This window comes from Teleopsis dalmanni, chromosome 1 (assembly GCF_002237135.1).
Source record: "Teleopsis dalmanni isolate 2A chromosome 1, ASM223713v2, whole genome shotgun sequence".
Classification (NCBI taxonomy): Eukaryota; Metazoa; Arthropoda; class Insecta; order Diptera; family Diopsidae; genus Teleopsis; species Teleopsis dalmanni.
This window is the reverse complement of record NC_051846.1, coordinates 121857303-121876844: the sequence shown is the minus strand read 5'-3', so window position 1 is coordinate 121876844 and position 19542 is coordinate 121857303. Positions and strand designations below refer to the sequence as shown.

The following is a 19542-nucleotide window of genomic DNA, read 5'->3' as shown; positions in this document are numbered from 1 at the left end:
ACTCTACAATTAATACATATCTTTAAAGATTATTGATTTATTAATTTAGTTTATTTTATTATTATAATTAATTTACTTTTAAATAATCATTAAAATTCAACACATTTCGAGTGTCACAAAATCACATCGCCAAATTCGGACTTCTCCCTCATTTGCAGGTCGTATAAAGACTCACTCACCCTCAGCATGTTGTCGATTTTTGGTTTTTCGGAACGCAAGTCGTGACTGGCTTGTATGCCGTTGATTCCGAGAATTAGGTCATGACTGGCTTGCATGCCGGTGATTCCGAGAATCCATCTTGTGATCGCTGTGCAATTAATTGATCTAACTGACAGGCGTCCGGCGTGTTTCTATAGGTGGAAATTTACATTAAACTTCCATCCTTTCACACCTACTGTGTACTTTTATATGGGAGCGGTTTTAACAAAAAAACCCTTTTTTTTTCACCATGGAAGTTTGATTTGTTTTTTTTTTTATTAAGATTGCGTATAATTATAGCATGTTAGTTTATTGTACTTTATGCAAGCTTACACTTCTGAATTGACTTTTTTTTACTAGTGATAGCTACAAATCTGAAATGCTAATTTTTTTTCTCTTTGTTAATATTTACAGTAGAAAAAAAACACAAAATATTTGTCCCACAGGTAAATATTCTGTAACGACACTTTTTGGTGCGTTCAAAAAAAAATGTTTTGCTGGGGTATCTTCAGCCGTCCAGAGTCGTAACAATAAATTTCTATTTGCGGTGATGAGAATTCTTAAAGGAAAGATAATTTTTAAAATTTTTCAATTTTATTTCTTTATTACTTCAATAAATGTTTGTATAAAATTATTTAGTTAATCATTATTTAGTTAATTGTGTGATTACAAAATAAAAGAGCTGATTAAACTTAATCGTAGAAGAATAAATATATAATAAAAAAAAAACTCGATATGTATTATTATATAAAAAAATATATATGTAATGTTATATATTTCTACTTCAATGATATTCGTATATCCAGGCGATAACTAGATGTTCTGCGGACGGGCGCCGCAAAATTGCGTGTAGCTCCTCTCAGGCCACACTACGGAATATTTATAATATGTCCGTGCGATTTCTTTATTCCTTAAAATATCTATATAATAATTTTAAATCCTTTGCCGTAAAACCACCGCAGGATTTAAATAATCATATACATATATTCTATTACTGGGCTATACATATGTCATGAACATATATATCCTGATGCTACGGAGTATTTATATTCCTTCCGTGCAACGCTTTTTTATAGCGTATTTTATTTTTTCCCGTTCGTTTACCTGCTGGGTTTTTGCCGTGTAACCGCTGTGCTTATGATCTTGCCGTGTAGCCGCTGCGCTTTTGATTTTATAATGTTATAATAATGTTTTTTTTTATTTATAATTGTAATATGTGCGTAAGAAATTTTATCACGTCATCTTAACATCTGCGGTGAGTACCTCTTGTTTTTTTTTGTTTTTTTACTCCTCCTTGTTTTTTTTTTTGAATCTCTAAATATTAACGGTAGGGAATAAAGAATTTGAAGTGTATTGCGATTAAAACGTTTCTTTTAAAAATTAAAAAAACAATACTGATTTTAAACTTAAGTTAAATTATTAAACCATAATTTATTTACAACTTAGTGAATTTATATAAGTTGTAGTTTTTTTTTATCATAGCAATTTTTTTTTTATTTAGTAAGATTTTGTTTTTTTAATTGTAAATAAAAATTAAAGTGTATTGCGATTAAAAACTTTATTTTCTTTAAAATAAAAAAGAACACAAATGTTAATTCTAAACATAAAATTAATTATTACATTATAACATAGTTATAACATAGTGAATTTATAACACTTGTTGATTAAGAACACAACTTAAAAATACTCGAATTTTTAAGTTGCCTCTTTTATTGGACTGTATAATAGATTATTCTTTCCTAACCGCTGGTGGTGGGAAAACAAAATCAACCGAAGGTGATGAGTTTTTATTCAACACTAACTTTATTTATAAAAATGCATAAAGTTAGTACATTGTATTATGGCCTTTATTTATTTTATCATTTTAATTGTATCGTAGCCTTTAAGCACACGCAAAAAGGCGGCGTGTGGCTTGGAGGTTAGTAAAAAAGAAAACGTGAACGTTAAAAGGTCAGTAAACTAACTGAATAAAAACACTAGTGCCGAAACCCGGGAGAGTGAATCATAAAAGGGATAGTGACCCAGAAAAGGGATAGTGATCCAGAAAAAAATAAAATAAAATTGCAAAATGTTAGACTCAGAAATTCACGAACTCAGTGACAGGGAGCAAGAAGGCGTGCAGAAAGGGTCTAAGAAACTGGCAGAATTGAAGGCGTTGAGAGGCAGCACCAAAGGCAACATCACTCGCATAAAATCAATGATTTTGAAAAAAGGGTCAAGTTTGTCAACAGAAGAACTTAACTGCAGGCTTAGTTTGACAGAAAATTACTTCAAACAGTTTCTGAGTGTGCAAGCAGATAACGACAAACTAAACCAAGGTGCAGATACTTCTTCAAGCGAAACAATTACAGCAGAAGTTGAAGATGCATTTGTGTCCACGAAAACAAAAATAATGAGTTTACTGGTATCACTGCTATCACTGGTAGATGTCAATGCAACGAATACAACATCGTTATTGCCGGGCCCAAGAAGTCATCGGGAAGTAAAATTACCGAAATTTGAAGGGAAGTATAGCGAAACTACGAACGATTTTTGATACTTAAAGAGCACTTGGGCTCTAAGCCGCTGGCAGCTATTGACGATTTTGATGTCACAGAGGACACTTACCCCAAAGCACTCGATCGATTGAAGGAATGCTTCGATAAAAAGGCATTGAGGTTCGAGGAACATATTACAGCCCGCTTTGCTGTCCCAAAATTAACAATACCATCTGCAGTTCATTTAAGAAATGTATTAAATGCAGCGAATGCACATTTGAGTGCAATGCTATCATTAGGTGAAAGAGTGGACGAAGATTCGCAGGTCAAATGGGAAGAATCAGTGGATTACAGGAAGCTGTCAACTTGGAATGAATGTTCAGCGGTTTTGACGAGGCGATGTGAGAACCTTGATGCAAGGGAACATAAAGTTAATCAAGTGAATTCAAAGGCTGTAAACTATCAAAAAGAGTATAGAAATAACCGCAACTACTCAATCTCTCTTGCAGTTACAAAACCTTTATGTGAAGTCTGTAATGGCAGTGGCCACGATATTGCAGATTGTAGCAAGTTTAGAAAGCTTTCTTTAAAAGAACGCTTTAACGTAGCACGGAGAATAAAGGTATGTTTTACATGTTTGAAAAGGGGACACCTTCAAAAAGAATGCTCTGCTGTTAAATGCTCGAAATGTAATTTATCTCATCATCAACTTTTACATAAAGATTATATCTTGGAGCTAAATGAACAAAGATGCAAAAATTGGAAATTACCAAAAAATATTCAAATGGCTGATCCAATGTTCAATAAGCCAGCGCGTATACATATTTTAATTGGTGCGGAAATTTTCTTCGATTTGTTATCGATTGGACGAATTTATCTTAATGAAAGGTTGCCAACCCTACAAAAATCCATACTAGGATGGATAGTTGCAGGCAAAGCAGAAGAATGTTTAGCGCCTAGTTATAAAATAAATAATATGCTGTTCAATCACAACCATAATGTGAATGAAAACTTGAGTCAATTGGTTGAAAAATTCTGGAAAATAGAACAGATTTCAACTAAATCAAATTTTTTAATCGAAGAAGAAGAGGAATGCGAGAAAATTTTCCGTGAATCAATTCGTAGAAATATATCTGCCCGATTTATTTCGAAAATTCCATTTAAAACAACAGTGAGTGATTTGGGTGGTTCCTATAATGCTGCCAAACGACGGTTGCTGTCACTAGAGCGTAGGTTGAGTAGAGATCGCTCTACACGAGACGCTTACAACGCATTTATGAATGAGTACCTCTCTTTAGGTCACATGACGATCGTTGAAGAAGCTGATATGGATAAGATAAAATATTTTGCACCGCATCAGTATGTGCTACGACCAGACTCCACGAGTAGGACCACTGGTTCAAGATGACCTGTTATCTATAATACTGCGATTTAGATGTTACAAATATGCAATTACGGCAGATGTAATAAAAATGTATCGCCAAGTATGGGTGACTGATGATGATGCGAATTATCAAACGATTTTGTGGAGGTCTTCCTCAGACGAAAACATAAAGGCCTATCGCTTGCGAACCATTACTTATGGTACAACATCTGCCCCCTATTTAGCTACAAGATGCTTAAAACAGTTAAGTGAAGATTATATCGATAAATATCCGATTGGATCGAGAAAGGTGTTATCTGATTTTTATATGGATGATTTGATTAGTGGATCAAACGATGAAGATGAAATTTTTGAAATATATAATCAAGTATCAGCAGTAATGAACTCAGCAAAATTTAAGTTAAGGAAGTGGTTTTCGAATAGTGAAAAATTTCTTAATTTCGTGCCTGAAGCTGATAAAGAAAAGACTCTTCGGATGAATGATGAGGAAATAATAAAAACTCTTGGTATCATCTGGGCTCCAGTGGGAGATACGTTTCGATACGTTTGGCCAGATTTTGATAGCTCGAAAGCAGTGACAAAAAGAATAGTGTTATCGGAACTATCTAAGTTGTTTGATCCCCTTGGGCTTATTAACCCATTAATCGTAAAGGCGAAGATTTTCATGCAAGATTTGTGGATATTGAAGGCTAATTGGGATGAATCCCTACCAATGAATTTACATAGTCAATGGATAGAATTCCGCGAAAATCTAAAAGACGTCAAGAAAATAAGTGTGCCTCGATTTGTTTTGGCAGAAAAACGAGTTGCTGGAGTTGAAATGCATGGATTTGCTGATGCATCAAAAAGAGCTTTCGGGTGTTGTATTTATATTCGCTGAATATGTGTGGACAACGACGTTACAATGCAATTGTGGAATGCTAAATCCAGAGTAGCGCCATTAAAAACCTTATCTTTACCAAAATTGGAACTTTTGGCTGCGGAATTGCTGTTAAAACTAGTGACAAAAACCAAATCCATTTTTCCAATTTCTATTGACGCGACCTATTTATGGGTGGATTCCGAAATTGTGCTAGATTGGCTGAGCGAGCACCCATCAAATTGGAACACATTTGTTGCCAACCGGGTATCATTGATCCTTCAAAGTCTAACCTAGCGGATATAAAATCAAGAGGTGCGTATGTAGATGAACTATCTAATTCTATTTGGTTTGCAGGTCCTTCTTTCTTGAAGAGAGATTGTTGTGAGTGGCCTCCAAATAAGTCTAGAAAGAATACTAATGCTGGCCAAGAAAGGAGTCGTAATAGTACGATAATGACTGTTAATTATTTGAAAAAAAAAAATACCTTATGAGGCATGCTCTGAGGATAACTCGAAATCTGACGTAGGTTTGTGACGTAGGTTGAAACCTTCAGCGATTTTGAAAAATTACAAAGAATTTTTGCCAATCTTCTTGGCTTTCGAAGAAGCGTTAAGTCTATGACTGAAAGATTAGATAAAGCACTAGTACGTATATTCTACTGTGTGCAACAACATTATTTCAAAGAAGAAATTGAGTTACTATTGAAGAATAGAGAATTGCTAGCAAACAGTAAATATAAAAATTTGAGCATTTTTTTAAAAGATACTTATGGTGTTCCGCTACTACGTGTTGGTGGGAGATTAGCGAAGGCTGCATTACCATATGATGCTAAACATCAAATTTTGTTACCGAATAACTCAGAAATCGTATGCAGTTTTGTACGATTTCTTCATTTCAAATATTTGCATGCTTATACGCAAGCGCTTATGGCTATAGTTAGGCAGCGATTTTGAATATTTCATGCTAAAGGAGTAATACGCAAAATTACTGGTAGTTGTCTACAATGCTTTAGAGGCCATCCAAAATTGAGTAATCAGGTTATGGGCGATTTACCCTCTTCTAGAGGGTAGCGAGGCCATCCACTGTGACTGGAGTGGACTTTTGCGGCCCTATTACAACAACGTATCTACTTCTTGGGAACAGGACAACAAAAAGCTATACTGCTGTTTTTATTTGTTTTGCCACAAAAGCTGTGCATATGGAGGTGGTCTCTGATTTGACTGCAAAGGCTTTCCTGGCTTCATTAAAAAGATTTGTAGCTCGACGCGGCTTATGCTTAAAATTATTTTGCCACAATGCCACTAATTTTGTGGGTACTCGTAAAGACCTCGAAGAAATGAAATGCAAGTTTTTTGATCAACAAGTACAGGGCAAGATTTCAAAATATTGTACTGCCAATAGTATTGAATTTCATCATATACCACCCAGATCCCCCCACTTTGGTGGACTATAAGAAGCGGCTGTAAAATCAGTAAAATATCATTTGGCTAGAATATTGGGTCAATCGCATCTTACATTTGAAGAACTGGCAACAGTGGTTGCGGAAGTAGAGGCAGTTTTAAATTCAAGACCTTTGACAACCTTGTCTAACGACCCAAATGATGAAAGCGTTCTTACACCGGCACATTTCTTAACAGGTGGTCCGTTGGTTGGAACTGTGGAACCTACTGTGGATAGCGAAGAATGGTCTCATAAAGATAGATGGCTACGAATTTCGGCCATACAACAACACTTTTGGAGAAGGTGGTCGGCTGAGTATCTTCATGAACTTCAACAGAAAGTCAAATGGACTAAGAAGCAGAAAAACCTTAATGAAGGTGATATGGTGTTAATTGCAGAAGAAAATTTGCCTTCTAAGCAATGGCTTATTGGGAGAGTGCTGAAAGTGACAAGAGATGCTAAAGGTTGGGTTCGAGTTGCTGATGTAAATACAAAGAATGGAGAGGTTCGCTGAGCAATCCATAAATTGGCACCTATTCCATCTGAATGTTGATGTCTGCTGGAGCCATCAAAGGCGGCGATATGTTTAGAATTAAGGTTTATACTATTTGTTTAGGATTAAGGTACATTGTATTATGGCCTTTATTTATTTTATCATTTTAATTGTGTCGTAGCCTTTAAGCACACGCAAAAAGGCGGCGTGTGGCTTGGAGGTTAGTAAAAAAGAAAACGTGAACGTAAAAAGGTCAGTAAACTAACTGAATAAAAACAGTCCTAAATAAATATTAAGATAAAAATTAACTTGCTTGTTATTTTTGGGACTTATTTGAAAAAAGATGTCCTATTATTTTTAGAATAGTTTTAAGCAAATAGTTTGTTTCCACACAAGAAGATACATAAAAGAAAACCAAACACATCCATAGTGTTGAATTAGAACAAGTAACGTAAAATATATATATAAATAACTAGCTGATCCGACGAACGTTGTTTCTCTTTGCAATTAATTTCCCTCCTTCGCTGAGTTGTAATATTTATCAGATTTATCCATGTAAGAAGCAATTTATGTCTAGAATAAAATCGCATAGTTCTAAGGATAAAGCCTAAGCAATGTTAATTTTTTCTTTTAAACTGCAAAAAAACCCACATGCATTATTTATGTTACAATCATGATAAGCGATTTCTCATTGCCAACCGAGCCGTTTCACAAGCTGCTTCTCTTTGCTCTTGTGTTTGAGAAGCGCGATGTAGGGCCATACTAATGCGGCTCTTTTCTCGTGCAATTTCTCGTTCTTATTCAGTGGATGCATGCGTAATGTTTCGACGCCTAATTGCATTACGGCTTTGTTGAGAAAGATTAGACTATTCGGAGCGGAGACAAATCTAACAAATCAAAGATAATTAAAATCGATCAAGCCGTTCTTGAGTTTTAAGTGGTCTAACTAACACGACTTTCTTTTATGTACACTTAGCAGAAAAACTCTGCATACAGAAAGTAAATTTTGTTTCAACAATTTTATTTTTTATTTGTACTTTAATTCGTTATCTTTATTTTAAGCTAATACTTATTTCCAACAGATTAGTAGAAAAATTATAATAATTAAAAATGTAAAAAATCAGCGCTATCGGTGACAGAAAAAGTCTGCGTACAAAACATATAAAGGGGAATTCCCGAAGTTTTAACAGTAGAACTTTGGCGTGCTTTAAGTTTGATTGAACCAGTATTATACATAATCCCACGCACTTATTTTATAATTTAATGATTAAAAAGTGATTAAATTTATAACAACAAATAAAGGAAAAGAAATTATTATCAGTGAGAGCAATATTATTATTGATCTATGCAAAAAAGGAAAATCTATCGCGAAATTGGTCAAATCGTTAATCGGTCACATTCTTTTATCCAAAGAGTAGTGAACAGCTACAGCTAAACAGGATTATTAACCTCGAAGTTGCGATTTGGGCGTCCATCCAAGCCGTCAACAAGAGAAACCCGCAGCATTATTAATTCAGTGAAAGATAATCCTCATCTAACTGGACTTCTGTTATATAAATATATTGACCAGACATTCCAGAAGCAAATTCACGTGAATACTGTACACAAAATATTAAAAAAATATCACTACCATGGCCGGTTTGCACGAAGCAAGCCACTTATCTCAAAAGCGATTAGAATGAAGCGTTTAGCATTCGCAAGAGTATTTAAATAAGTCTCCAGAAGTTTGGAAATGCATAATTTTTTTAGACGAAAGCAAATTTTGTAATTAATTAACGGTCGAAGGATTATATGGCGAAACCCGGGTACTGCCTTTAATAATGAAGATTTGTATCCAACAATAAAACACAAAAGTTGAGGAGTAATAGTGCGGGGGTGTATGGCAAGTAATGGAAAATAAAATTTATTGAGTCGATAATGAAAAATTGATTATTTAAATGTTTTAAAATCCAATATAAAGAGCTGTACCGAGAAGTTGGGGTTTCAATAATTACTTACTTCAACAAGATAACGACCCAAAGCACACTGCAGAAGTTGTAAAGCTTTGGCTGCTTTAAAATGTGCCCAAGCAAATCAAAACTGGATTTACTGGAGCGTTCAGTACGTGAATACAATATAACCTCCAAAGAAATGCTGAAGAACGTGAGAGACGCGGAGTGGGGCAAAATAAGTAACGATGAGACTTCGAAGCTGGTCAATTCGATAATAAAGGAAAGGTTATCCACGTAAAATCTTTTAAAAAATAATATATTTCGACGCTTTTTAAACTCTTGTGGGCAGACTTTTTCTGCCGCCAATAGCGCTGATTTTTTACATTTTTAATTATTATAATTTTTCTACTAATCTGTTAGAAATAAGTTTTAGCTTAAAATGAAGATAACGAATTAAAGTTCAAAGAAAATATAAAATTGATTTAAAAAATTTATTTTTTTAATAATTTTTTATATGTTGAAACAAAATTTACTTTCTGTACGCATAGTTTTTCTGCTAAGTGTATATAAGATATGTTAAATTACAAGAAAATATTTAAAAAGATAAATACATTAATAATGTATAATTAGGAAAAATAAAATAAAATACATTTAATATGTTGAATCATCAACATTTTGCCGGCCTTAACAAATGACAGAAAGCGATCACCAATTGATGTTGAATGTGGAAGAGGGTGCATCGTTGCGCATTGGCACTTGAGCTTCCTCTGAGTTTCTTTTTGTAATGTATCTATATTCAATTATGCTAGCGCCTATTATCATAAGTATTCCACCTGCATACATGATCCAAGTTACCCAATGTTTATGAAATGTTATCTTTTTCCAGTAAATGTTCGTTAGTTCGCTAATAATCCTTTCTGCTACCTCTTGATTGTAGGTTAATATAGACGCAAAATCTTAAACCAATGGTATCACCGTTTCATTTAAAATTATGGGTGGGCCGACGCCTACTGATCGTGTTGTATTTCTTAAATTGATTTTTCTTGCGTAATGTGTTATTGTCTGAACCTCCTTTATGATTTCACTTTCAAGTTGAACTGTTTTCGACTGAATTGTACACTCCGAATTTATGTGAAGAATACCTGTATAATTCAATGTTACTTCTTCTCGCTCAGAGTGCCAAATTACAAACACTGATGTTATTCTGGGAGTTATGAATATCCATGTATACGGTGGAGTTAAAATGTGTATACAATTTTTAACAAATTATATTGAATTCTTGATAGTCTCTTGATGGACATGATATGAATGTCAATTTTTATATAAGTAGTCCGTAAACTACTGTTGATAGCAGAATCTCTTTAAAATTGCCGATTTCCTGTCTCTCTGGAATGGTATTAAATTTGATAATTTCATACTCCTCCCTATTGCTGATTGTGAAATATCCATGTATGATGATGTTCATAGAATCTCGAACAAAGTCTAATCGACTTAATGGTTTTGCTAATACTTCCAAATCTAATTTACGTAATTTAAAAAATTTCTTCATGTTAGGAATTTGTATAAGTGATCAAATTGCTATATTTTGATTTGACCTTTTGCACGTAATTCAATGCCATTGAAAAAGAATTCAAAATATATAGGTTTAGTTTATTTTCTTCATTAGCCTTGTGCCATCCTTATAATTGTTTGATGGCTTGTACACTTTCGTTTAGTCTTTTCGCAAAACTATTAATTTTGTTGGTGATTTTTGTCTCAGTACTGTTCATGTAGATGTCACAATTCTAAATTTGATTTGTCTGTTTTGATTACAGTTTTCTAGTTATTATTCATCTATTTATCTTCAATATCGCAGTATGCTTCATCGTTTACGCCTAATATGAATGTGAGCATTATACCACGGATACCCCCTTTTTGTCTAACTGACGTTGATAAAATTTTCATTTTTAGTCTATTAAAAATTCTGTGTAAATTTTGTGCCTCCTAGAACAAGTCTTTTAGTTGATCATCGTATTGAATGGCGGGAAACATTACCTTTGACTGCTTGCATAGATTCGTCATTTGCGTTACTGTATTGTTGACATTGATTTTATCGCATTTTATATTAATGATTGGAAAAAAAGTGGTTGTTCGAAGTATTAATTGCTGTGTTTTAACAAAACCTAATCTCTCAATAAAAAATCAAGGTTCCAGGTAAGTTGTTGTGTGCATTGAAATTGACTGCGTTATGCAAATATACATTAAGAATAATATAAAAACAGCTGGCATTACCTTAAATTTTGATGATGGATGTTGTAACTCTTTTTTTTTACTCTTCCATCACCGGTTTTTATATTGCTTCCTGTTTCACTATCTTCAGACATCCTTCTTACTTTATCTACACGATTCTCTTCTGGCAGATTACATAATTTCTGTATGACTCTTTTAATTAGTCCCTTTTACATTTTTATTGTGGCAACACGTGCTAAATTTTCAGATCCTTTATGCACATCCTGAGAAGGACTTACTAAAGAGAGTTTACAAAAATTATTACTTAGTTCTATTTTACACATATGAACATTTTGAAATATCTTATTATATCTTACAACTTCTTTTTCAATTAATAATTTGCCCTCTTTTTTGCTTATAGCTCTACTTCCATATAGTTTACAATTAATTTTTATTATAGGATATGTAATATGTACCACTATTAAAACTGGGTTTTGTAAAATTTTGAATTTAGATACGTCCATCAAATCTGTTAAGGTGTCTCTGGTATTCTCATGTTTGATTATGTCTTGGATTTCTTTTAAATCTAGTATCGCTGTGTTTAATATACCTGCCTTGGCTAGCGTAACTGTTAGTAATAGGTTCTGTAGTTCAATTAGTATTAGTCTGTTTGTTTGTTTCGTTACTTTTGTCTTGCGCGAACAATTTTCTAAGTTTTGGATCATTTTTACCATACTAAATAGAGCTTTAAATATTTGTGAGTTTGTTGTTAGTTGTTTGTTACTGTTTTCTGCTAGTTCATTTATATTGTTGTTAATGGTTACCAGATCTGGGGAACCTGCTATCCATTTCCAAAGTGTGCCCAGTTCGTTAATTCCTCTTTTTCTTCTATAATTAGTCTTTTGTAATTGTGAAAATATCGTGTCTATCAGATGTAGCTCTAACCGTATGTCTAAACTGTCAATATGTGTCGTAGATTTATTATTTTGCGTTTCTAATCTAACAACGATGTCTTCATTAATTTCATTTCTGGTTACTTCTACTAATCCCTTAATGTACGTTAAGTTAAATGCAATGATTAATCGATCCATTGTCTGTAAAGTGCAAATAAAGTTAAGTTCGTATATTATCTTTATGTACTATTCTGTTTCTATAATGGATTTTAACTTTTTTCCATAGGTATTCTTTTACTTTCTGTTTTTTATATTTCACATCTAACTTCTTTCTTTTACCATCTGCTTTTTCATAAATTGTTTCATTAGGTTTGTACGTTTTCAAACCTTTTAATTTGTCGTTTCGTTTTAATATAGTTTCTTGTGCTTTTGGTAATTTTTCTGGTATATCGGGGTGGTCTATTTTATTATATAATATGTCTTGCGGTTTGTACTTAGTAACCGTATGAATTGTTTTGTTATACTGTTGAACGGCTCTAAATATAACCTCTGAATCGTTTACAATACTAAATTCCTGTCTTAAGCATCTTGCTATTACGATTATCGTTGAATGAACTCTTTCTACCTGTCCGTTCGTTAAATTATACTGTGGAGCACAATAATAAATTTTAATACCCATTCGTTCCATTAATTAATTAACGTGGGGTGTCGAGAAACCTGATTCGTTACCTAAAGTAATTTGCTTTGCCTCTGAGAATGACTGTAAAAGTTCCAAAACTTTTTCATCGAGTTTTTTTTTAACTTCAATTTGTATAATGAACAGATATTTTGAATAAGCATCAATACAAGTACTGAATTTAAGTTTTTGCGCGAAAAAAATGTCGAGATGGACTAACTCTCCCTCCTTCTTGGGAATTGGTGCCCCGCCAATTGGTACCTTTTGAGGCTTTCTATCGAATGTATTTCTATTACAAATCCCACAATGTCTTACGAATTCTTTAAAATGTTGGGTCATTTGGGCCAATAAAATGTGGTAAAGATTTGTTTGAAATTTTCCCTATAACTTCTGTGTACACGTGTATGTGTTTGTTTTACTATTGCTTTTTGATCGTCTGTATTAAGGACATCTATTGGAAAATTCTTAGTGTATGTGAATTTTATGTCAGTGAATGTTTTGATTAAGTGGTTTTTAATTTCGTAAAGATCTTCGGTTGTGCAATAGATTGCAGTTACAACTTTGGGTTGAAGGTATTCCTTCAGGATTGTTAAAAGATTTTCGACTGTATCATAAATTTGATTTACTTGTAGTAATGTTGACTCTTAATATTGTAACGACACTTTTGGGTGATGTTCAAAATTTTTAGTTTTGCTGGGGTATCCTCAGCCGTCGTCCAGAGTCGAGACAATTTATTTATAGTTTCGCTGAGACGTTGTTTTAGAAGAAAAAAAAACGTTATTTTATATATATAAATTATATATATCTATATTTATTACATAAAAACTTATGATCTAACAAAGTTTAATTAACCAAATTTCAAATAAATTATTTACCCTATAATAAGTGATTATTCCTTGAAAAAAATATTCCTTTTGCTTTTTAATAATAATCAAAAGAAAATATATGTTGACGCCAGAATTTCCTTTCTCAATAAATTACTTGTAACAAAAAAAAAAGATTTTTGGCAACCACAGTGTGACTTCCTGAGCCCCTCCTCTGTTGTAAAAAAAACGTTTACTCCGTGCTGTGAAATAAAACTATTTGACCCAATGAGCCAGGTTAAAAAAATATAGTACACATAAGACGAGAAAATTTCAAACTACGTTTGACTCAAAGAGCCAGGTTTTTGGCACAATGTGCCAGATGACCAATAGGCCAGTGTACTCGTTTTGGAAAAGTAAAATTTCAAGTATTTGATAAAATTTACCAGAAGGCTCAATGAGCCAGAGTACTTGTTCTTTTACTTGTCGAAAACCAAGTCCCCGATTATATGAAATGTGCCTCCTTTTATATCGAGCATACCGGAGCTTTTTGGTGTAGCGTACCGGTATTCATTGCTGTACTTGACTTCGCCGTGAAGTTGAACTTTGTGTTCTACTGTTTTCCTTTTCTTCTACTTCGCCGTGACTTTTAGTATTTTTACTACGTGCTGTGTTTATTTATTTCGTGTGTTATTTCTCCTTAATTTATATTTTATTATTAAAAAAATAAAGTGTATTAATAATTCAAAACAAGGTATTAAATATACCTATATATTTTGTGAATTCAATATTATCTAAATGTGAAAAGAAAAGAAATAAATTAGTAAATAAAAAAAAAACTAGCGTTGATGTGCTTAGTTACTGCCGAAGTTTGTTTTGTTTACGTGTACAAAAATAAAATTGTACAAACATGAGTGTTAAATTGTTTTGTGTATTATTTTATTTATATATATTTCAAATAGATATTTGTTCAATAATTAAACGTGTTATCTGTAATAATTGTTCAGTGTTGTTGTGTTTACAAGTTTTGTTTTCATTCATAAATTTTTGTAACAAACAAATTAAATTTTTTTCGTATATTTTAGATTCTGCACATATATCGATGCCCGCGGCACGTTGGCTTCGAGGATCGCAGGTAATGTCCATGATATGTTGAATAACATTTTAATTCAATTTTATGTTTTTCCAGCTAAGTCTACTTCAGTTATTTTCACGTGAGTTATTGAATATATTATGTGTAGCGGTGGCAGTTATTTTACGAACAGATTTTATTTTTTTCTTCTTCTAGATCATATGTAACACACAAATTTATCGTAAAAATTTATGTCGTTACATTTCCCTCTTTCTTCAGAAAGTGAAAAGAAAACTAAAACTTTATTTTAATGATACGTTGATTACCCCTCTTCGGCTAATTTGCACTTGATACTTCTTATTTTCCACGCACCGTATGAAGTTGAGACGTCTTCCTACTCTTCGTTTTTTACAGGCTTCACGAATAGCCATTTCTATCTCTCTAGGCCAGTTGTTGATGACTTCCTTTTTAGTCGACTCTCTGGGGACATTGCTCATCAACTCTGCATATAGTTCGTCAATTACTGGCGGTGGTGGTGATGTACTCTGCTCACTAATGGTGTCTGTCCAGGTGCACTGTAATATGTCTTGATCCACGTCGTTGTTCATCATATGTTCGATAGTTGGTGATGCACTTGCTGGCTTCGTAGTACTGGATTCTTCTGTGTGATTGACCTGCTTCTGCCAACCGGTAGCTTTAGGTAATTGGACTCGGTCTGCTGGCATGAGGCGCGGTTGTGGTTTGGGACATTCCGTGACACGTTGCTTTTTCGATTTGTTGACCACATGTATTGTACTGTTTAACCGTTTGCGTGGAGGCGCGTGTACACTGGGTACATATTGACAGCGCGGAGCACTTCTTTTTAAATTTTCTAGGTTTTCCCGAAAACGTTTAACCGATTGTTGAAATTTATTATCCATGTTGTTTGGTATTCCGATATTATGCGATTGGATGTTCCTTTCCTATTTGCTTGGCTTTATACCACAATTTTTAACGGATCGTGAGCTTTTGTTTAGTTTAATGCGGGTTCGATGTTCGATTCATAATTGGTTTATCCTATTATATATAACTTTATATACCCTACACCCCGAAATTTTGGGTCGTTTATCCCTTATTTTCCCTATGATACATGCTATTACTTGTGCTACTAATATTCCTCTCAGAATGAGGCTCGATTTCTCTTTCTAATCTTTGGATTCTTGAAAATTTTGTAGTAATCATCTTGGTTTTTGACATGAGGATGGTCATCCTTTCGTTTAAATGTGCCTAGACGTCGTATGAGAATCTCTGGTTTGTTTCCTTTTATGCTTGGTTGAATGACATTCAATTCCTCTTGTGGTGACCATGGTTCTTGTTGACTGTCACGCTTGACTTTATCCTTTGCTTGAGTTTCTTGGCTTGGTAGTTCCGTATTAAGTTTACTATCTGAAACATTGATATCTAATGGATCTAATGACTTCGTAGGTTGTACTGGACGATTGTTCGATACTGGCGGTACTGTAGTAGAATTCCTCTGTGGCGATGTAGTTGATGACGAAGATGATGGTGGACCGGACTGGTGATTATCTCTTGGTGGTGCTTCTCGTTGTGCTTGTTGCTGATTAACAAGGGATGGCGGCTGCGGCTCAAGTTCCTTTGGTTGTAACGATGATTTGAAATTACTTTGCGAATGACACTGTGGCGTTTGCGATGACGATTCTGAACTTGTAGAAATTGGTAACAATGGATGATTGACATGTGATGACTCTTGTACTATCGGTAAACGTTGTGGTAGTGCTGGAAGTGATGATGAATCATGCTCTTGGATTTGATGTTTTTGTTCTCGTGGTTGTGTATTTTGATCGTGGTTGGCTGGCGACTGTTGTGCATAGGCTTGTTGATAACATACTTTAGGACTTTCTTGATGATGCGTTGAAATCTGTGGAGGAGTTACGATGCATTTATGTAATGCCTGCTTTTGTGGTTTTCCCTGTAGTGGTACTGAGTGTGGTTCTGAGTCACTTCGATGTTGTATGCTGAGCGTGGGTAGTGTACTTGTTATTGGATTACTAACTGCTGTTGCTCGTTTTGCGATTGGTGGAATCGGTTGCTGGTTACTTCTCTGCTGGATATGATTATTCGATTCAATGCTTTGATTATGGACTATTCTTTCTTGCATCAGTTTTGGGTGACTGGATTCTAATTTGACGGGTAAGATGATCGGGTGGTTGTCGTCCCCCAAAGAGTTTTCCGATGGGTTCTGACGGTTTCCATAAATTGGGTTTTTCCTACGGCATTCGTTTGTTCGACGGCCCAGAATGCCACAAGTCCAACAAAAAAGTACTTTAGGTTTTGTGCAACCTTGCGCAAAATGGTTCGCTTCCCCACATCTACGGCACGCACTTCGTACGTTCACCCTTTCGGTTTGTACTCTGTGAACAGAAACTGGCGGTGACCATTCTTGAGTGTGCTGTCGCTCTGTTTTGCTTAGTTGAATAAGTCGCTCGAATTCTCTTGCTAATTAGATCAACTCTCCCAAGGAGCTAAATTCACGTGGTTTGATGTTGAGTTGATATTCCGCCCTACTGTTTCGATAGATTCGGCTTAGTTGTTGCCCCTCTGTAAACTCGGCATACCGCATCAACTCCTGTAGTGCTAAGACATAGTCTTGAAATGACTCATTCTTCTTTTGGTATCTGCTCCGAATCGTATCTTCTAGTTGCTCTAAATAATTAGAGGGCAAGAAAAATTCTCGAACGTCCTGGACAAAGCTTGACCAGTGTGTCCACTTTCGATTGTTATTTCGGAACCACATTAAGGCTCTCCCTTCGAGTATTTCTAGCATCATCCTGGGCAGGATGTCTTTGGAAATGTTATGGTTGTCGGCGAGGCCTTCCAGTCTCTCCAGGAATGGTAATGGGTTCGTTTCACCATTGAAATGCACAGCCCATTTACGCACTTGATTCGCGATTCTCGCGAAGTCCTCAAACTTGTCATTCATCGTGGTGGGCTCTGAGATGTGTATTTTCGGTGTTTCTGCTTCGAAACCTGGAAGTTTGGGTGAGAGACTACGATCGTATTTAGTTTCCATTTCTCCAATTATGTCTAGTAATTTTGACGGGTTTTCCTCCGTTGTTAGATGATCACGTACCCGCTTTCGTAGCTCCTCAACGGTTCCTGTTGTACTGACCTTGATTTCTTCTAGAATTAAAATCAGATCCTCTTTGCGTGCTATAGAAATCCATGCCGTCTTGACCATGTTATTAGTTTAGTGATTTAAGCGATTTTGTGTTTAGTCTAATGATTTTTTTTTCTTGAAACGCTTGTACACTGTTCTTTATGTTCCTAGTGCGTTCTTTTTTTTCTTCTAAAACTCTGTCCCTGCTCGGGCGCCAATTGTAACGACACTTTTGGGTGACGTTCAAAATTTTTAGTTTTGCTGGGGTATCCTCAGCCGTCGTCCAGAGTCGAGACAATTTATTTATAGTTTCGCTGAGACGTTGTTTTAGAAGAAAAAAAAACGTTGTTTTATATATATATAAATTATATAAATCTTTATTTATTCCATAAAAACTTATGATCTAACAAAGTTTAATTAACCAAATTTCAAATAAATTATTTAGCCTATAATAAGTGATTATTCCTTGAAAAAAAATATTCCTTTTGCTTTTTAATAATAATCAAAAGAAAATATATGTTGACGCCAGAATTTCCTTTCTCAATAAATTACTTGTAACAAAAAAAAAAGATTTTTGGCACCCACAGTGTGACTTCCTGAGCCCCTCCTCTGTTGTAAAAAAAACGTTTACTCCGTGCTGTGAAATAAAACTATTTGACCCAATGAGCCAGGTTAAAAAAATATAGTACACATAAGACGAGAAAATTTCAAACTACGTTTGACTCAAAGAGCCAGGTTTTTGGCACAATGTGCCAGATGACCAATAGGCCAGTGTACTCGTTTTGGAAAAGTAAAATTTCAAGTATTTGGTAAAATTTACCAGAAGGCTCAATGAGCCAGAGTACTTGTTCTTTTACTTGTCGAAAACCAAGTCCCCGATTATATGAAATGTGCCTCCTTTTATATCGAGCATACCGGAGCTTTTTGGTGTAGCGTACCGGTATTCATTGCTGTACTTGACTTCGCCGTGAAGTTGAACTTTGTGTTCTACTGTTTTCCTTTTCTTCTACTTCGCCGTGACTTTTAGTACTTTTACTACGCGCCGTGTTTATTTATTTCGTGTGTTATTTCTCCTTAATTTATATTTTATTATTAAAAAATTAAAGTGTATTAATAATTCAAAACAAGGTATTAAATATACCTATATATTTTGTGAATTTAATATTATCTAAATGTGAAAAGAAAAGAAATAAATTAGTAAATAGAAAAAACTAGCGTTGATGTGCTTAGTTGCTGCCGAAATTTGTTTTGTTTACGTGTATAAAAATAAAATTGTACAAACATGAGTGTTAAATTGTTTTGTGTATTATTTTATTTATATATATTTCAAATAGATATTTGTTCAATAATTAAACGTGTTATCTGTAATAATTGTTCAGTGTTGTTGTGTTTACAAGTTTTGTTTTCATTCATAAATTTTTGTAACAAACAAATTAAATTTTTTTCGTATATTTTAGATTCTACACATATATCGATGCCCGCGGCACGTTGGCTTCGAGGATCGCAGGTAATATCCATGATATGTTGAATAACATTTTAATTCAATTTTATGTTTTTCCAGCTAAGTCTACTTCAGTTATTTTCACGTGAGTTATTGAATATATTATGTGTAGCGGTGGCAGTTATTTTACGAACAGATTTTATTTTTTTCTTCTTCTAGATCATATGTAACACAAAAATTTATCGTAAAAATTTATGTCGTTACAATATGAGTTTTTAAATATTTATTTGTGGTGTTTTATTACTAACAATTATTTTTTGCTCTATTAAAAAAACTAAAATTTTCTAAATCAAAATGTATATGCCTGAAAATTTAATTGTCAATTTTTATTTTTCAAAGTAAACTTCTCTTTTTGAATAATGCCACATGAACGCCACATCACTCCCCCACCAGTGGTTGAGTAGAAACGATGCCACGTTATACGCACTTGATTCTATGTCATAAATC

General features: G+C 34.1%; 1 protein-coding gene across 1 annotated transcript; it reads right to left on the bottom strand.

The window, feature by feature from the left end:
• Positions 1–15596: 15596 nt before the first annotated feature.
• On the bottom strand, positions 15597–16595 carry LOC119665839 (cell wall transcription factor ACE2-like). Its single transcript, XM_038075089.1, has 2 exons — positions 16191–16595; positions 15597–16070 (listed from the first exon to the last, which is right to left on the bottom strand). The coding sequence occupies exons 1-2, from the start codon at positions 16593–16595 to the stop codon at positions 15597–15599; spliced, it is 879 nt and encodes a 292-aa protein (XP_037931017.1).
• Between the last annotated feature and the right edge of the window lie 2947 nt (positions 16596–19542).